General features: G+C 36.1%; 1 protein-coding gene across 2 annotated transcripts; it reads right to left on the bottom strand.

Moving 5' to 3' along the window:
• Nucleotides 1–2,723: 2,723 nt before the first annotated feature.
• Nucleotides 2,724–19,187, bottom strand: nars1 (asparaginyl-tRNA synthetase 1). Of its 2 annotated transcripts, none has more exons than XM_023290432.3 (15): nt 19,035–19,187; nt 15,613–15,695; nt 15,449–15,514; nt 14,509–14,601; nt 14,323–14,412; nt 12,841–12,919; nt 12,243–12,313; nt 11,458–11,544; nt 9,348–9,569; nt 8,733–8,932; nt 7,993–8,128; nt 6,494–6,607; nt 5,448–5,579; nt 4,549–4,680; nt 2,724–3,694 (listed from the first exon to the last, which is right to left on the bottom strand). In XM_023290432.3, the coding sequence occupies exons 1-15, from the start codon at nt 19,054–19,056 to the stop codon at nt 3,563–3,565; spliced, it is 1,659 nt and encodes a 552-aa protein (XP_023146200.1). In that variant the 5' UTR covers nt 19,057–19,187; the 3' UTR covers nt 2,724–3,562. The 2 variants fall into 2 exon arrangements, with proteins under 2 accessions (XP_023146200.1, XP_023146198.1); XM_023290430.3 differs by having other exon boundaries at nt 19,014–19,181.
• Between the last annotated feature and the right edge of the window lie 133 nt (nt 19,188–19,320).

Consider the following 19,320-nt stretch of genomic DNA (forward strand, 5'->3'; position numbering starts at 1 on the left):
ATGTAGCCCTGTGACAGACTGGTGACCTGTCTAGGGTGTCCCCTGCCTTCACCTGAGTCAGCTGGGATAGACTCCAGCCCCCCCATGACCCTAGTGAGGATTAAGCGGTGTATAGATAATGGATGGATGGAAACAAAGAAAATGTGGTCTTTTCTGTCTTCGAACTGTGAAACACCTGAATTTCCTGATTAAAAACCAATCTCCTTGCACCAAAATGACATATTTGGAAGGATTTTCCATGAAAATAATCCATGAAAATGCATTCACATCAATAAAACGTTGATTATACTTGCTTGTTTAAATGCACACAAGCATTCATGGAGGTATAATTGTTGTTGTTTTACTACTTTTGTCATCTGTAGGAATCCACTTAGAAGACTCTTTATTCTCCTCAATTTAAATGGAAACTTTAAACTCTTAATTAACTCTTTTAGCTGCCAAGTGTCCAGTTATTTTTGAACGATTGCAACTTGGACTCAGTTTTTTTTAAAGGTTTCTATTGTCTTTACGTCTTTCTGTTTTAACCTAAAACGTTCCCAGATTAAAGCTGACATTTGGCACTTATCCTTTACGGTTTCCATTATTTTATTCATGACCAGCAGGCAAATAATCTGAATATTTTAACAAAGCATCAGCAGTCAGGTTGTACTAGATGTGAATTAAAAGTGGCAAAAACTTATACAAAAAAAACAACAAAACAAAAGCCTGAAATAACATTAAACTCTTATAAAAGTGAGTTTTAAAGTGAATAGTAGCAGCTTGAGTTCTTCAAGAAGAAGATTTCCTTCTGAGCAGCTTTTATTAAACAAGGAAGTTGTTTTTGTTTTATAATGGCTGACAATCCCGTCAAATGAAACCAGTTTTTCCAGAACTACCAGCTGCTTTCCTTCTTCCTCTTAAACTCTTTTCATGAGAATGAAGCAGCATGACAATGAAGAACTTTGTCTAAAGACACAAAGAAAGAAAACAGAATCAAACCGGCCTCAGAGTGTTTTCTTTACAAATGTGAGTTTTTTTTCCATTAACTTCATGTCAGTACACTCAGCCCCTAGTGGCCAGTAGAGGAACTGCAAGCTATTTGTGTAACTAAGCCGTAAATGTTGAACTTGATTTTAAAATAATTGTTTTCATCATTTTTAAACAGTTTTCTTGACTATCATAGTGCGTTAAATGATTGTATACATTTCTAACCTTTCGACAGATGTAGTATAATGATATTTTAGTGCTACTTTAAGGACATTTTTGCATAATTTAGAACTACTAATGTAAAAATACAACATTGTAGAAATTGCATTTGAGATTACTTACCTTAAAATTATGTAAAAATCAGTCCTTTGTTATTATTTTTTATGAATTTAAATTGGTTTTATACTCCAAATTTACTAGAAAATCTATGATAAGGTTATTTGAACATGTACCTAATTTACGCTTTATTTCAGTGCGGCAGCTAAATTCATTATTTTAACACAACTTTGACAAGTTTATAATTTTCAGTTGTGTTATTACTACCATTGTCACGTTACTGCAGTGAATATTTACAATATAATATTGTTTTGCAGTTTTTATAATAAAATTATAGAAAATACATAGGCTGGTTTTTTGGCCACTATATTTATTTATAAAAGGATTTGATCTCTGGTGTAAAGTGCGGCTGAAACTCTTTAAAAGTAAATAAATGAAAAAACACTTGAAAAAATCCCAAAAATGACAATATGTATATTCAAACACATAGTATTAATATATTTTTGCATATATCTTGCAATGTACTATAAAGAGACCTTTTGTCTCTTCATTTTGTTTCATTAAATAAAGTTTCTTCGACATTTTTAATGGCTTTTATAAATAAAAGTAAATCCGAATTGGTGAAAATGGCCAAAGGAGTCCCAAAAGGTTCAATCCTGGGGCCTCTGCTGTTCACTCTACATAGACGATACCGTTTACTCCATATGTAGTCGCAAAGTAAACATTTACTCAGATGACACGACTTTTGTGTGCATTTTGCTGTTTTATGCACATAAATACATTATAACCACAGCTAAAAATACTGCGTGTAACAATCTTTTCATACAAATTTTAAAAATGTGTGGGAATTTGGATTGATGAGAATCTGACGTTTTAAAAAAATAAATCAAACTGGTAGCTAAATTAGGACCAAAAATGTTTGGGTTTTTTACAGGAATAAATGTTTCTTGCTGCATTGTAGAAAAAACCCATCTGACATTTTACACATGATTTTCTGAAAACTTTTGACACCGTTTAGGATTCTGTAATAAGATTTATCACTGGTGGTTATTCCAAAACAAGACACTGTTATTATTTATTTATACATAAGGCCTTTACTGTTGCGTTTTCATTCTTAACACATTAATTTTATTGCGCTACAGACATTGTCTTTTCTGAAATACCCTGCAAAAAAAGACAAAAATTTAGTTCTTTTTATCTTGAAAAGGCAATTCTGGTGTTTAATTTCATCTTATTTTGCTTCCAACTGTTATTGCTTTAGTTGATTTATGTTTATAAATTCTAAATGCTCAGATTTTTTGCACAATTTTACTAACTTTGGCATTTAATATTCTATTCCTACTGTTGTTCAAGAGTCTCGTTTGTGCACCAAAAACTTTAATTTGAAAGGCCTCCGTACCTCAATGTATGCCCAGTTTAAATAAAGTTTGAATGAATAAATAACCAAAAGGCACACTGAAGAACACCCTCATACACCCACATTTGGTTCACATTTTATTTAAGTGCAGTTTATTGAGTAGGAGTTTATTATTTTTCAGATGACGAGGCAGAACAAACACAAGAAGACCCCCTGAGGCCGACACGAATGTCACATCCTGAAACCACTGACGGTTTTATTTCTACCTTTGACTTCCAGACGAAGCTCAGTTTTCCTTTCATGAAAACAACAAAAGTGTGCAGAAGTTGTAGATTTTGTGATGCAAGCTGGAAATAAACTTCATTCAGCTGCAGGAAAAGCCTCGGAGATTTCGTAATTATCTTTTTCTTCCACATGTTTTCGGTATGTGTGAATGAATGTTTGTATTGTTGTGTTTTTTAAATGTGTAAATTAGTATTTCTGTGATTTGTCTTGACAAATTTGACATGAAATTGACATTTTAAAGGCTTGATGTGACAATCATATGCAAACTTAATTGGAAAGTCCAATGGCTAATGTGCATGAAAAAAGAAGAATTTAAAGAGCAGAAAGTTCTTATTTTGCGTTATTGAATGTTAAACCCGGACTTGCAGACACTGTACACTTACAGAACACAACTGTTTATTTCGGCTTAAATGAATCAGCCGTTGAGCATCTGCAGGGAGGCAGAAATGATCCGATTTTACTTTTAGTCACAGAACGAATGAGGAGGAAGCCGTGAGTTTTGAGGCTGCAGGTGGATTTTCCAGCTCTGACACATGATGGAGTTCACTAGGAAGCTTTTAGTGCTTCGGAAACAGGAAATAAAACCGCTAAAAGGGATGAAACTATGAGTCGTGTTGTTTGATTTCGCCTGCAGCATTTCTTTTTGATGGTCAGGTTGTACTGATTGAGGGAGTTTGTTCAAGGCCGGCAGCGCTGGATGAATCGGGGGTAAAGGCAGACGTCTCTGATGTGGTGTCTGTTCAGGAGCCACGTGAGGAAACGCTCAAGGCCGAGACCGTAACCTCCATGAGGACACGTGCCGTACTTCCTCTGAAACACAAAAACACAGTAAAGCTTCATTTAGACTTGTGTACCACGTGTACGAAATACACTAATACAAACACAATAACAGTCAAAGAAGAGAGAGTCGGAATAAAAAGCACAAAATACCCATGCAGCAAAGATCTGTGCTAGTACACAACTAAATAAACAGTAAATTCTAATATTTGAATACTCAAAATTAAGTTTATGTGTATTTTTATACTTAGAAATGGTAGCAACATCAGTTTTGGTGATGTAGAAAGTTGTGTTTATCTATAAAAGGCTAATTTTTTTTAGTTTCGTGGAACCTTACGTTCTTGTGAGTGATTACGATTGACTACAGCTGCTGACTCCTCTCAGCCAATTTAAATAGAATCCATTACATCCACTCATTAGACTCAACCACAAACTCAGACCTGCCTGCTGTAGTCTAATGAGTGGATGAAATGGTTCCCATTTAAATGGGCTCAGAGGAGTCAGCAGCTGTAGTCAATTGTCATCACTCACAGGAAGGTAAGAGGGCATTAAACTAAGAAAATTTGCCTTTTACGGTAAACAAAGCTTTCCACATCACCAACATTGATAATTCAAGTTTCAGGCATAAATGTTCAAACCAAAAACTGATTCTGGAGAACAATAATGAGTCATCTTGCAAGCTTGACAGATCTTGTTCCTTTGGTTTGTCAGATATGACACCCTGGAAGTCTAAATCAGTGTTTTAGAGACTAATGCTCAGCCACGGAATTGACCATTTATTCTGCTTATGATATATCACAAACTAGATTTAATTGCTAATTGTATCTTGGTTGAGGTGCAAAGACATCAAAACAAACAAACACAGAAGTGAAAATGGGTTTTGTTACCTGGTCGGTGTACCAGTAGTAAGGAGTCGGGTCGATTCCCTCCCTCTTGTAACCGTCCAGCAGCTCATCGGCGTCCCAGATACGCATCGAACCTCCGATGATCTCACCAACGTTTGGCATCAACACATCAACCTGCAAATGCCAGATGGCAATTCAGTTATCTCACGTAAAAAACCTTAAGTTTTACGCCCAAAACAGGCCTTTATTGCTGAAGTTCCCCTGTTTTTTACGAAGATACTGGATCATATTTTGGTAAACGTGCTCTCTGTTGGTTCTGCTGTGTTGGTAAATTCACAATAATTAAAATTTCTACACCATATTTTCTACTATAATTAGTTATTCTTTTGTTTTCTGTCCAGTGAAGCCAACTTCCTGGAGAAATTTCACATTAAACTTCTTCCTAGTTTGTAACTTAAAGCCTAACAGTAGCAGGAAGCTCAATACAACATGCTAAAACTAATAAATATAATAAATAAACACATTATTAATTACAGTTTGCACTGAATAATTTATCATGAAATGCAATATATGCAGAAAAACCACATGATTAATAGAGAAACTTCCTGCCCTCTCTGTAGATAGATAGATTTTAACTATTAACACAAAATTAATAGCAATCGTAGCAGAGTTAGCTAGTAGCTAATTTGCATCAGTTGTCTCTGGACAGGTACAAAAACAGAAAACAACTACAAAATCATAAACACAACATAAAACCTTAACGTCCATCAGTGTGAGATCATAAATAAAATCAGTAAACACATAAATAAAAGATAATCATTGGTGGAGGCAGTTTTGTGCTACATTCAGCCACATTTTAAGGCTGGTTTTAATGTTGTAAGGGTTCCTGAATATTGTCTATATTCGGCCATGTTCTGTGTCTACATTCCTGAGTTTCGTACCGACTCGGTGAGGCGTTTGTCGTCGGCACATCGCTGCATGTAGAAGGATTTGATCTCGGCTGGGAAGCGACAGAGCAGGATGGTCTCGTTGATGGAGTCGGTCATCAGCCTCTCTGGAGCCTCTGGGATGTCCTGAGAGAGACAAAAGTCATGATTAAATCGTCAAATCCATCAAAAACATGAAGGATTTCATTTATAAAGAGTCAAAATATGATTCCAAGTTGATGAAGACAGATTTTAGCATTTCTTCAACCTCGTTAACATCAAAACTCCACAATATCCAAAATAAATGCATTAAAATCCAACAAAATATTAGCAAAATAATGGATGTTCTGCTACAACATCTTGAACGCAGGAGATTTTTATATTCCAGCAGCAGTTAACAGTAAATACAGCAGCACCACCTACAGGTGAATCGGAAAAACTGCAGCCCTCCTTCTCAACTTAAAACTCTCAGATCTTTGAGAACATAAAGCACAACAAAACAACCACTTAAAAGGAGAATTCCACTAATTTTACAAGAAAAAAACAGACAAAAACTGCTGCTTTTATGAGGATCTGAAAAGTTTCTCTAAAACCAAGTGATGTTTTCTGTAATCTCGCCAAAGGGATGAAACTTGTTTAACAGAAAACCTGTTTGAGAAGCTGGAGATGTGGACTTTGGAGCTATATAAATATAGAAAATGGAGAGATTATGATGAAAACACGCTATCCAAGTGGACTACAAGTGTAGGATCCACTGTTTTTGGAAACTGAGGGACTAAAAGTCTGAATATCTTGGACTAACTTCGACTCTTCTTGTAACCCCCTTTGAAAATATGTCTAAACTGCTTTTTATACATACAAAAAGAAAGAAAACATATTATCTGTTGCTTTTTATTGTATTTCATCATGCATTCCGCTTAGCGGTTTGCTTTTAATCCTGTTTGTTATTCTGTTTATCTGAGTAACCCAGCTTTAAAAGAGTATTTTTAGAAAATCTTCCCTGCAATAACTGTAAAAATGAAGTGTGTTTTAGATATTCTGATAGATGTGTTGGTCGTCACCTCTCCAAACTCGTAGTAGGAGCCGTCGTCCTTCTTGATGTCGTGCTCTTTGAGCCACTCGATGGCTTCGCTGTAGTTCATCCTCTTGAACGGCCTCTTGGGGGGTTTGAAGTTCTGGAAAAACATCAACACTTCTGTCAGAACTACTATCGATTGTTACCGTCTCCTTCAGCACAGTTATCCAAGTGGATCCAGAAAGCAGAATTCTGTTCGACTCATTTGCTCGATTCTTCTTGATCATTAACTAATAGATGTTTGATATCTGAAGTAACGTTCAAGATCTTTTCTTTAATTTCTGTTGACCCACTTTAAGCAGTTTCTTTTGCAAATTGAGGCTGTTTGAAAAACAATATCTGAAGAACTATTAAATATAAAAACCTGAAATTTTCTCTGTTATTTCTCATCATGTCACCAATTCAGGATTTGCAATATTGGAAATTTTGAAACTGAAGAATTCTGTTTTACTTGGATCAGACTATCGACCAATTTTTTAGTTTTTGTGCTACAACTTGTCAAACCTGCTCAATCAGTCAGTAAAATTCCACTAAACTAACTTTATTTTCATTTTCCTGACCAAATATTTCATATTTAAAGTATTCTATAGGTTTAGTTTTCTATTATTGTGACGTGAAGCTACATGTGGTTCAGAAAATACCACAAGTTGTTTGGGATTTTTCATGACGCTTAAATTCTGTTTTTTTTTTTTTTTTTTTTTAAATCCAAAGTGCAATTCAGGCATGTAAATATTGTTAAGTTTGTGTTCTTACTATCCTCGTGTTCTTCTGTTTTTCTTATTTATATTGTATACTTAGGACAGAGTTCCATTTCTACGGATTGTCATAAGTCGGATTTTCGTCAAAAATGTACACAAAGCCATTACGTGCATCACGATATTGATCAGTTCTTCGGAAAAGTCATGAATACCAACGACTTCCATGCATGTACGAGTCACACTCACGCTTGGGAGCCATAATGAAAGGCAAAAAGTTAGTGAATAACATAACCAGCTCCAACGTAATGCCGAAACGCCGTACGTCGTAAAACGAGGACCCGCCTATAAATACGAATGACGTAAGGATGAAATGCCTTAGGTCGAGGACGTCGTAAACCGAGGACCCCCTGTATATAGCTCACTTTTTTAATTTATAGTTGTGTTTTCTTGCTTTTCTTACCATCACTTTGCTGCTGTGATGTTGTAAAATTCCCTTAATAAAGGATATTCTATTCTATTCTAATTTCAATTCACCAATAATCAGAGATTATTTGATCTACTTGTCTGATATTCCAGGTTCTGAATCAATGACATGATGAAAAATAACAGAGAAAATTTCAGGTTTTTATCTTTAATAGCTCTTCAGATATTGTTGTTCAAACAGACTCAAATTTCAATGTGAGAAAAAACCTGCTGAAAGTGGGTCGACAGGCAACAAATACGACATTTTTGGAAAATGCCTGGCGCATAAAGCTGTCTGTTCTGAAACAGATTATTCATTGCTCACCGGGTTGATGTCGTAGAGCAGCTGAGCGGCGGGAGACTTGAGCACTCGGTCCACGACGTCACAAACCAGGTCCTCCAGTCTGTTCAGCAGATCCTCAAATGTCATGAAGGGACACTCGGCCTCGATGTGAGTGTACCTGAACGTTAAGAGTAAATGTTTATGTACGTAAATAAGCAATAAACGGCTCAACCACCATGTGTACTGTACGTGTTACTAGAGATTTTTGATTGTAAACAATCAAAAGAACAGCTAACGGGATGGGAAAATGCATCTGCAACAACAACTACAGCTGTTGCAAGTCCAAAATTGTCATTATCACTTTAAATTATTTTAAATCTTTCATCAAAGTGCTTTAGCAGGCTAAAAGACAGCTGTATGTTAGTCCTATGATGTGCTGTAGAAACCTATGAAACACAAAAAAGACACTGTGATTATGGTCTAGTTTACAATCGGAAGATTTTTCTGACTTTATCGTTTGGTAATACTGATTTTGTATTGCTTCCTTGTCTTTACGGTGTGCATGTTAAGGTATAAGACAAAGTTATAAATAGTAGGACACTACTTTGTCTGGTTTGTCAACATTTTTATATCCAGGATACTCAGAATTTACTTTTGCTTTTGTTTTAATTCCAAAACAAACAGAAGGATAAAAGAGGAACCAGGAAAATAATTCACCATTTCAGCCAGTGTTTACACTTTAGTTTCTACACAAAACGATTGTGTTAAGTGGCCTAACTTACTCGGACAGATGTCTACGGGTGCGGGACTGCTCGGCTCGGTACGACTGGGCGATGCAGAAGGTGTTTCCCAGGGCAGGTATGCAGGTCTCCAGGTAGAGCTGGGAGGACTGGGTCAGGTATGCCTGCTCGCCAAAGTAGTTCAGGTTGAAGAGCGTTGATCCGCCCTCCACCTGAGTCTGCACCAGGGTCGGTGGAGTGATCTACAACCAGGAAAATAAACAACCAAACCGTGATTATAGAGCCTATAAATTATAGATCCGTCCTATTCCCTAAGGTTTTGAAAAGGAAAACAATGCAGCATGAACTCTAGTATTTGTAATCTCTGGTTTGTAAAGTTCTTGTTAGTGCTAATGTCATATTTCCTTCTGCTGCAGAATCAGGAAACTGACCAACGAGGGTTTCTTAAAAAAAAGTTCTCATCCTCACCAGTTTGAGTTTGTTCTAGTCGTAGTTCAGTTATAACTGGAGAAGCCTCTTGGATGAGAGATGAAACATCTTCAAGAACCAAAAAAAGAGAAGTCCAGTTGTTTTTTACTGAAGCTCCTATGATTACCCGGACTTTGATAACTAAGAATCTACCCAGACACGGCACTCTTTACAACTCCTTTGCATCACCTCGTAGTATCCACGGCTGAAGAAGTGGTCCCTGAAGCACTGTGTGACGGTGGATCGGACCCGGAGGATCTTGGAGACGTTCTCTCCTCTGATCAGCATGTGTCGGTTGTTCAGCTGGACGTCCACGTCCGACTCTTCGTTCAGCAGGTTGTCGGCGCCCCCTGCTGGAGCTAAACCGATCAGCTCCCAGAAGTCGCAGTGTAGCTCATGGCCACCAGGAGCCTGAGAAAGGAAATAAAACTCAATGAACACCTGATTCACGTAGCTCTACTGCATCTGTCCTGCTTTATAGGGTCATTCCACCTCAATTCAAGCAGTGTTTTTAAAATGTTCACATTTGACCATCTCATATTTGTCAGATTTTGTAAAGTAAAATGTGTAAAACACAGGTTCATGGGTAACATTAGTTTTTAGTCAAAAATTCTCAAATAAGTTAAGTCAAGTTGATTTTTGTGTCAATCTGTGGATCAATGTTTGAAGAGCCATAACTTGAGAAATAATGGAGGTAGAGTCCTGAAATTTTGTAGGCTTTCTGATATGTACATGTGGTCTTCAATGGGACAACCCTGATGATTCAAACCAGTTACATAATGATGGAAATTTGGTCAAAAAATGTCCATGTTTAATTGTACTCCGATATTCTACCAACTACAAAACCTTCATTGTACACCCTAAGAGGCGGATTTTTTCCCTCCAATGATTGGCAGGTTTAAAAATATAGAGTATGGTGGCAGTCAGAGGTGTATTTTATGAGAAAAAAATATATAAAAATTGTGTATTTTTGCATTTCTGGATGATGTTTAAACATGCACTGAACAGGTATGATAGATGAAACCACTGTTACATCTTCAGAATCTGGAAATATCAACACCTTTGCATCTTCTTTCCTTCATGCATTTCACATTTTTATACTAAACCTTAATACGTTTGCATAAAACTGCATCTTGTATGTTAATTTTGCACTACGTTAAGCCATTCCTTCGTATATGTTCAGCGACGTGCAAAGCACAGCTCTTCACACACCAAATTAGCTATCCTTACAAGAATGAGCTAAACTGTTTTCTGCACGATTTTTGTTTTATATTTACACATTTCTTAATGTATTTTTTAAAATGTTGTCTGCTAAATTTAGTTGTACATTGTGCAATGATGATAAAAGAATTCTATTATTTTCTATGTTTAGTTTTCAGTCGTCTTCAGAGAAACGGATCCGTGAGTTTTGATTGAAACTTTCATTTAGAGCAGCAGCTAGTCTTTATTTCCATTATTAGTTCATTTTTAGTCTATAAACTATCAGAATATAGTTGCAAAAATGTCCATTATGAGTTCAGAGTTTTTAGGCTGACAAACAATGTAAAGTATTTAGTGTATATTAAATACAATTAGACATGGTTTTAAAGTAGAATAATTTAACAAAGAATTCTGACCACCAGTTTGACATTTCAAGGCTTTCTTTGTGCTTGACAAAACCTAAAACCCCCATCAGAGATAATGAGCATCATGATGGTGGTTATTAACCGTTTTGTTAACCAGGTGTTCTTTATTAGGGCGTCATGCGACTCCTAATCCACACTAAATGGACCAATCGTGCGCCATTTACCGTCAACAGGTTGCTATAATGATGAGCTATGAAGAACATAAACATTTATGGCGGTATAAAGTGCAAGAAAGGAGTGCTGGTAGACAATTGTAACTCAGTTTGTAGTTTTATATCTATACATTTTACCACTCAGTGCCCTTTCAGTGCAGCTACTTATTTCTAACATTTCAGCTTCATTCATGAAAACATGACACTCAAAGAAGTGCTTTTAGGTTGGACAGTGTCCCATAATGAAGAAAATGTAAAATATACTTTAGCTTTTGGGAAAATCTCAGTACAATTAATGTTACTGATTGAATATTCTAAGAACTGTTTGATCAGCTGCAGTACTTGCAGTATAAAACAGACTTGGCAGCACATCAGGACCAAATGTGAAAACATATTTATGCATAAACCATATTTATCGGCTGAGAATCATCAGGAGAAGAATTTGTAGAAGGGAGAAGCTTCTTAAATCCAGGTAAAAAGAGACTTTAGGCTTAGTTCAGCTCTCTGGTTTCATGTTTTTACCTGTTTTCCTTCGGGAACTGGAGTGACGGTGCCGTACAGAGCGACTGTACTCTCCGTGGACAACATCAAACCGTTGTAGCACTGGCACTAAACACAAGAGAATAAACTTAATCAACCACAAGCATAAACATTTTGCAAAATTAAACAGTTTTGAGGGCTGCACAGTGGTGTAGTGGTTAGCACTTTCGCCTTGCAGCAAGAAGGTCCCTGATTCACGTCCCGGCTTTCCCGGGATCTTTCTGCATGGAGTTTGCATGTTCTTCCTGTGCATGCGTGGGTTTTCTCCGGGTACTCCGGCTTCCTCCCACAGTCCAAAAATATGCTGAGGTTAATTGATCATTCTAAATTGCCCGTAGGTGTGAATGTGAGAGTGATTGTTTGTCTCTGTATGTAGCCCTGCGACAGACTGGCGACCTGTCTAGGGTGTCCCCTGCCTTCACCTGAGTCAGCTGGGATAGACTCCAGCCCCCCCCCATGACCCTAGTGAGGATTAAGCAGTGTATAGATAATGGATGGATGGATAAACAGTTTTGATCATGAATTTTATCTGCCCAACCAATCATATTTGGTTTGGATCAATTTTATTCTTTCAGTTTTAATTCTGCACCATTAAAGCAAAACATTTCTTGGTAGTTGGGCACTGATTGTCCAATTTATTTTTTTTTAATTTACAGTGGCAAAACTGTTTGAAGTTGATTTATTACATACAAACATGAACAATTGCAGTACAGTGATGACATTATTTTTTAAAAAAAGTCTAAAAATGAGTAGTTTTAAAGCTGTACCAGTTGATCAGACAGGACACACTGGAGGAAACCGGTTCCATCTCTCAGAACAATGAACATCAGGTTCTTCCCTATAAGAGACAAATAAAATAAACATCAAATTAAAGCTTTAATGTGGTGCTGGCTTTATTATTTGTTATCTTATTTGTTATAAGGACAAAAATTAATATTCTCATGTGGTAAAAATGTTACAAAGGTACAAACCATATCATGGATAGAGTTCTGAGACAGAACAAGAAGGTTTGACCTGACTTTCTGAGGTATATGACTTCTATAAGTTAAATTAAAAACTAGTTTGAGAGAATGTTTGTAACTCAAATGTTGTTGTATGTCATATTGTTTCATTGGATATTTCAAATCCAACTTAAGTTGTGTCCCTATTCAGGAGCAACATCCTGTAAGATGACAGTATGTGTCACATTGGACGTTAGGTGTATATATAGTCAACAGTCATCAGCATAATGACAAAACCAAACATTATGGATTGGAGTGATATTGCAGAGTTCAGCATGCAAAACAATACTGGACTTAGTAATCAGTACTGTACTGCATTAGTATGCTGAACTTAGGAAATCCAGATTTTTCCCATGTTCCTCACCTTGTCTCCTGAGGCGATGAACCCACCCGAACACTTTGACTCTCTGACCTCTCTTTGCCTCCAGTTGATGGATTTTAACCTGACATAGAAAATAATCCTTTGATTATTCACAAGAAAAGGTAAAAGAGCATTTGTAGAAAAGCTTTTAAGGTTATTTCTACTTGTGTAACTTTAGACGACATTTAACACAAGAAAAAACCAAGCCCAACCTTGTTTTAAAGACACATAAAATCATTCACCATGACTCATTTTTGACTGGTTTGGGAAAGAAATGCTGCTTGTGCTGTTTTTATTTCTACGCAAAATCACACAAAACACTACAAATACATGAACGACTATTATAGCTCATTGGTCAAAAGAAAATAAATGCAGAAAAGAAATTACACATATTTTTTAAGTATGATTAATAAGGTCTGACGAGGCCAACATGTAACAGTACAGTGACGACATACCATTTCAAATAAGTTTGCGTTACAAAGCATTTGTTTGCTATTGATAGTTATGAAGCATATTTTAAAAAACACATTTATAACTGTCAAATCAAATGGCTTTCTTGAAGCATAACATTCAACATTTTGTGGTTTAAGCTTCAGATAGACCAACAAAAATCCTTATTCAAAAACTCCTTATAAAACTTTGACCCTGTTTAAAATTGGAATCATTTATTTATCATTTGATCACTTTTTGCCAAATTTTATGGCTGTTAGAGTTAATTTCTGGAGATATTGAACCTTTAAATTGGCTTCCCAGTTAAGACGGTTTAGTGAGGGTGAAAATATTAAAATTAGCAGGTCTGAAAACATCTCAAACTTCTGCAAAAATATCTTATTTAACTTAGTTTTGGGTCCCAAATAACAAATAAGTGACTAACTGACATATAGATAGAAATCTTCTCTCGATACATGGTTAATATATTGCTTTTATTAATTATTAATTGATTGTTAAGTGTGAGATTGTCTTAATTTCATTTTATGCCGAATAAATTATGGACCACCTTTAAAATAAAAAAAAGAGAAATTGATTATGAAAGAAAATAGAGTTGTAATTATATACTAACTTGTCATCAGCATATAAGGAACTCAGATTTTGCAATTTATAGTCTATAATCGGCTTAATTTTGGTAAATTAATGGTGTTAGCGAGACCTCAATAAGGGAAATTAAACTTAATAAGTATATTTATTGACTGACTCACTTCTTGTGGTCATATTTGTGTCAAAAGCTAATATATACCGTATTTACAGGCTACATTATCTGTAGAGATTTGCAGGACAAAGTCATTTTTACTTTACAAAACAACAATATCCTGCATATATTAGCTATAAATGGTCAAATGTGTCTTGGTGGCCCTTTTGGGTTTATACTTGAGATCCAATTGCTCAAGATGCCATTTAAAACCAAGCATAGACGGGGTCTTTTAGTGTTTATTTGCAGCATTAGGTCGCATTTAACAGTAAAATCAATGTGAAATGTGAAATACTGACCGTATCAGGCTCAGGCAGGCTCGGATCATTAACTATGACGATCTTCTTGGCTTCTTCCAGGTTCTTCTCTCTCCTCTCGTTGTCCTCGGCCTGCACAGCAAACATGGTGGCATTTAAAGTCGTATAATTTATACCATAAACATCACGAAATTGTCCAGAAACACATCTGTAATCTGGAGCACGAACCTCCTTCTTGTCTTTGGCATCGCTCTTTATCTGCTCGCGGTTGAAGGCCTTCTTCGCGTTTTTCATCTGGGTCTTGGAAATCACCGCCCAGCGCTGAAGATGACGACAATAAAGAGAAAAGCACAAACAAAAAACAGTAATAGTTAATACAAGCAAAATACACTTAAGTTTAATTCCCTTATTGAGGTCTTGCCAACATCATTAATTGACCAAAATTAAGCAGATTTAAGACTATGAAGCGCTGTCATGCAAAATCTGAATTCCTTGTATGTTGACGATGAATTTATATATATTTATAATGATTTTCTTTACTATTCAACTTAATTTTTAAAGGTGTTCCATAATTAATAAAACTAAATTAAAAGCATCTCACATTTAACAACCAATTAATAAAAGCAATATATTAAATGTGTGTATTTATGCATCAGTTTGAGGCACTTTTTTGTTACTTGGGATCAAAAACTAAGTTTGGTAAAATATTTTTGCTGAATTTTGAGAATTTAACATGTTTTCAGACCTGGGAATTTTAGTATTTTCATGATCACTAAACAATCTTCACTGGGAAACCGATTTAAAGGTTCAATATCTCCAGAAATATAACTCTAACAGCCATAAGATTAGTTGATTACACAGAAAAAAAAATAGTTTTTCTAGTAGATCCGAATGATTAAACGGTTCCAGATAATAATGGAAAAGGTAGAACGCTCCAGTTTCTTTTTTATTATTGTCCCTGTGAGCGTTTAATTCTCAAAATTAATCTCAATATTTTACAGAATTCAGTTTCTGGTCCCAAATAGCAAATAATCAAACTCGCGGCAACACATTTCCTCAATTCCGTCTCATTTAACACATATTGACCCCTATTGATAAACAAGACAAGACAGCTAACTGTGTACATATGAGGATTAAAATCAGAATAAAACTTTTTTTTTTTACCAACCTCTCCCTCCTTCTGAGACTCCACATAGAGAGTGGGGAATGGTTCTTTCCCAGCAAACAACAAAGCCTGAGAGGAATGAATCAGAAACAGACAGATTACGATGAATAATCCCAATAACATGAAGGTTGAACACCACACATCTGGAATAAACACCTTGAGCTGACCTTGAGGGGAGTTTTGAAGGGTTTCTGCTCAGTGCCGTCTCCGTCCTGGTCACTGCCACATTTATCCGAAACGTACAGCTCACCTGAAAAACAGAGAAAGTTTCTTTATTAACATTTAGTCCAGTATGACAGCCCAGAAACTACAATTTAGAGCCATTTCAGGAAATATTCAGCCTGTGATTTGTTTAGAGACAAGCAAAATCAAGTAAGAAAGATTTAACTGGCAGCTCGAAGTGTTGTTTTTGTCAATAAAAATACAGATAATTTACTTATAGCTCTTAATATTAACAATATTTTGGTGATGTGACCAACAGAAAATTGCAGTTTGGGTTTATTAGTCGGTCAAAAGTGACTTAAGAAGATTGAAGAAGCCGGAAAAACCTGTTGATTAAGGTAAAGAAGGTGGATCCCTGAAAATTACACCCAAATTAAGTGCTTAAATTACACCTATTGTGGCAAATTAACTTCCTCATTTCCTAAATCTGGGTTTGGGCTGGTTCATGGTAGATGGTTGACATCCACAGCTGTATTTTTCTGTTTTCTATTCATGTAAAAATGGTGGTTTTATTGTAAGTAATCAACATTTACTGCTTCTATGTTGCTCCAACACTCCTCTAGGAAGGTTTTCTACAAACTTTTAGGACTATTTGTGTTCCAGTTCATCTAAAAGCAGTTGAATTTGGTTGCTGCCACTCAAGTTTACTTCCACAGCAACTGGGGAAAACAAGTTTTGTTTGGATTTTGAGGACATTTAGTCATATTGAAACTGAAAGCATCTTCCACACACTTACTTGTTTTAACAGATCAGATTGCAGCCAAATTATTTTCTTGTCTAACCAGTTTGTTTTCTGTCCTGACATGTAAGATATGAAAGATCTGTCTGAGGTGTGAAAATGCAGATTAATCGGCAAAAAGCAACGATTCAAGGACGTGAAAAGAAAAGTGAAAGAAAATAATGTGAACTGCGTGAGTTGCCCACAAATCACAAGGTCAGCGGTTCAACACCCAGAAACTGAATCCAAGATATTAAAAAATCCTCAAGCACAGTCTTTTGTCTATTTTTTTTTTTTTTTGACACTTTGTAATTTTTTTGGTCAAATTTTTGTCTCTTTCTTGTTTTGTTTTATGTTGTCATAGCACATCAAACAAACACTTCTAATTTCATTCATTTCAGGTCTAGTAAATGTGGTCACTGAATTACAAATTAAAGAGAAGAAAACGCATCGTCTGCATCTATTTCACACCATTGAGGGTACGTATACTCGTAAAATGGTGTTTCCCTTGGTTCTGCAATTTAAAAAAACATGAGTTACCAGTGGGGTTTTGATGCCACTATGCTTGTGAAGAAAAATAAGTTAAATTTCAACAACATTATGCCTCAGTTTATCGTTTACCTATTAAAGATCATAGAGTGTCGACAAAGGAACAAAACAGAAGACGAGACACAAAAGGACAAAAGTGAGACAAACAGCATGAAACAAAGCAACAAAGTTACAAAGCAACAAAAAAAATGGAGGAACAAGACAAGACAAAAAAACAAAACAGAAACGATTCACAAAACAACTAATAAAGCAAAACGCAAAATTAAGACAAAAAACACAATCGAGACAAAAGCGAAACACAAAATGACAAAACAAAGACAAAATCAGCCAAACACAAAAACAAGACAAAATATTACAAAAACAAGACAAAATGACAAAAGAACAATGAATAATTACAGATTACAGATGTGTTTCTGGACAACTTTGTGATGTTAATGGTGTGTGCAAGCACTTAAAACTAAAAATAAGAAAAACATTGTGATAAATAAACAACAGCGACAACTAAAATTATGTAGTGGAAGTCTACAGAACTGCTCTGATCTGACTGTGAGTCTCCATTTCTGCTTTAAAACTTTTATTGAAACACCTCAAGGAAAGTCTTTGTCTTGAAATAAACCCAGTGAGAAAGAAAACAAATGTGTTTTCTTTGTCACCGGGTTTATTTCCACCACAGGGACATTTACATCCAGTTAAACATTACATTTTGTTCGATTAAGCATCATCTTTTCACAAGTCTACATGTGTAGTCAGATTTCTGGGAAGCTGCAGGTCAAACTACAGCATGAATTCACTACAGATGTGAAAATGAAGCATAAATGAGGCAAAACGTGATTAAGAGGACAAACACTTTAGACCAGGGATGTCAAACATGTGCAGAATGACTTTGAAAAATGTAAAAATCAGAGAGAAGACACTGAACATAGTGCAGTATAATGAATCAGCAGCTTTGGGTCAAAAGAGTTTGGCTGGGTGGAACCCTGTTGTTGATGCACTGCCACCACTTTTACGTGGTTTTTTTTTGTTATGTATAAATTTTATACATTAACCAGGCAGGAGGACGACTTACCCTTCTTTCTTAATGGTTCTTATTTAGTTTGTATGATGTCGTGTCAGGATTATTACACAGATGTAGACACGAATGTAAATTTAAACTAATTTCTGCATCTTTACAAGATGTTTTGCTCATAAAATTAAATACTAGATTGTTCAATTCCAAACACCTATGATTAAATGTAGAAACACTGTGATTTGTAAGTTTTAAGGCACAAAATATATAATTATATTATTTTTCTTAAGGGATTAAAGGTTGCTAATGTTTTGTGAAAAGATAATTCAATAAATGTGAACATTTTCAGAATGTTTGTGGATGTTTTTTGCACTAAAAAAAGGAAAACATCTTGATTTGTGGCTCTTTATAGGTTATTATGCTGTGATTTTATTTGAGATCAATTTGGGTAGTAATTAAAATGAACAGCATTTTCAAACTAAAATCATTTCGTAAGCATCACAAATAAAAGCACTAAACCCTGGTCTCTGATGGGATACACTTATTTTACATTAGATTCAGCACATAGACCTGCATTTACTCCTCTTATGTCCAAGGATTTCATCATATTGTGACACATTTAGCAACAAACCCAACGTTTTACCGCGTTAGACTGAAATACATCGTGTTGCTAAAGGGCCTGGACAGATGGCTCTCTTATAAGCTCCATTTACAGTAAAATCATTTCAAAAAAACATCGTTTATTTCATCCACTGACAGTCATTTTTTAACTGACTGACGCAACCAGGTAGCAAACTGACAGCTGTCACGGCTAACCGTTAGCTTCCACACTCCGACTTTCATTCATTCTGTGGCCGGTGCAGTCTAAGAGCAGAGCTTCAGGTTCAGTAACTGTATAAATATGCTCCATGTGAGCGGATATCGACACCAAAGAATCAGAAACCCTCTTCAGAGAGCAAGCTAACGGCTAACATCACCCCAACTGATGCAATAACCGACACACATGTACCTGGGAGCGAGCTAACCAGCTAGCCGGCTAGCTAGCGTCGACTAAGCTGAATTTTCTTCCTTACCCACTGAGACTTGTTCCACACCTTTTGTTATCTCCGTCGCCATGTCGGCCCTGATACAACAGCAGTCCGTTGAAGAATTATTTTATTGAAAAAAAGCTGTTAAATAAAGCCGGAAAAGCGCCCGCCGCCTCTGTCTGCTCAGCCGGACACGTAGCTTTACATCAGCCGTAGGATGCTACAAACTAACGAAGCTGGCTCGGCTGGTCCCGCCTCTGGAGACAGTGCGCCTGCGCGGATTGGCGAACGCGGTGACGTTACGTGTGCAACGGCAAATCAGATTGGCCTTCCGTTATCAGTAAATATATAC

Source organism: Amphiprion ocellaris, chromosome 17 (assembly GCF_022539595.1).
Source record: "Amphiprion ocellaris isolate individual 3 ecotype Okinawa chromosome 17, ASM2253959v1, whole genome shotgun sequence".
Classification (NCBI taxonomy): domain Eukaryota; kingdom Metazoa; phylum Chordata; class Actinopteri; family Pomacentridae; genus Amphiprion; species Amphiprion ocellaris.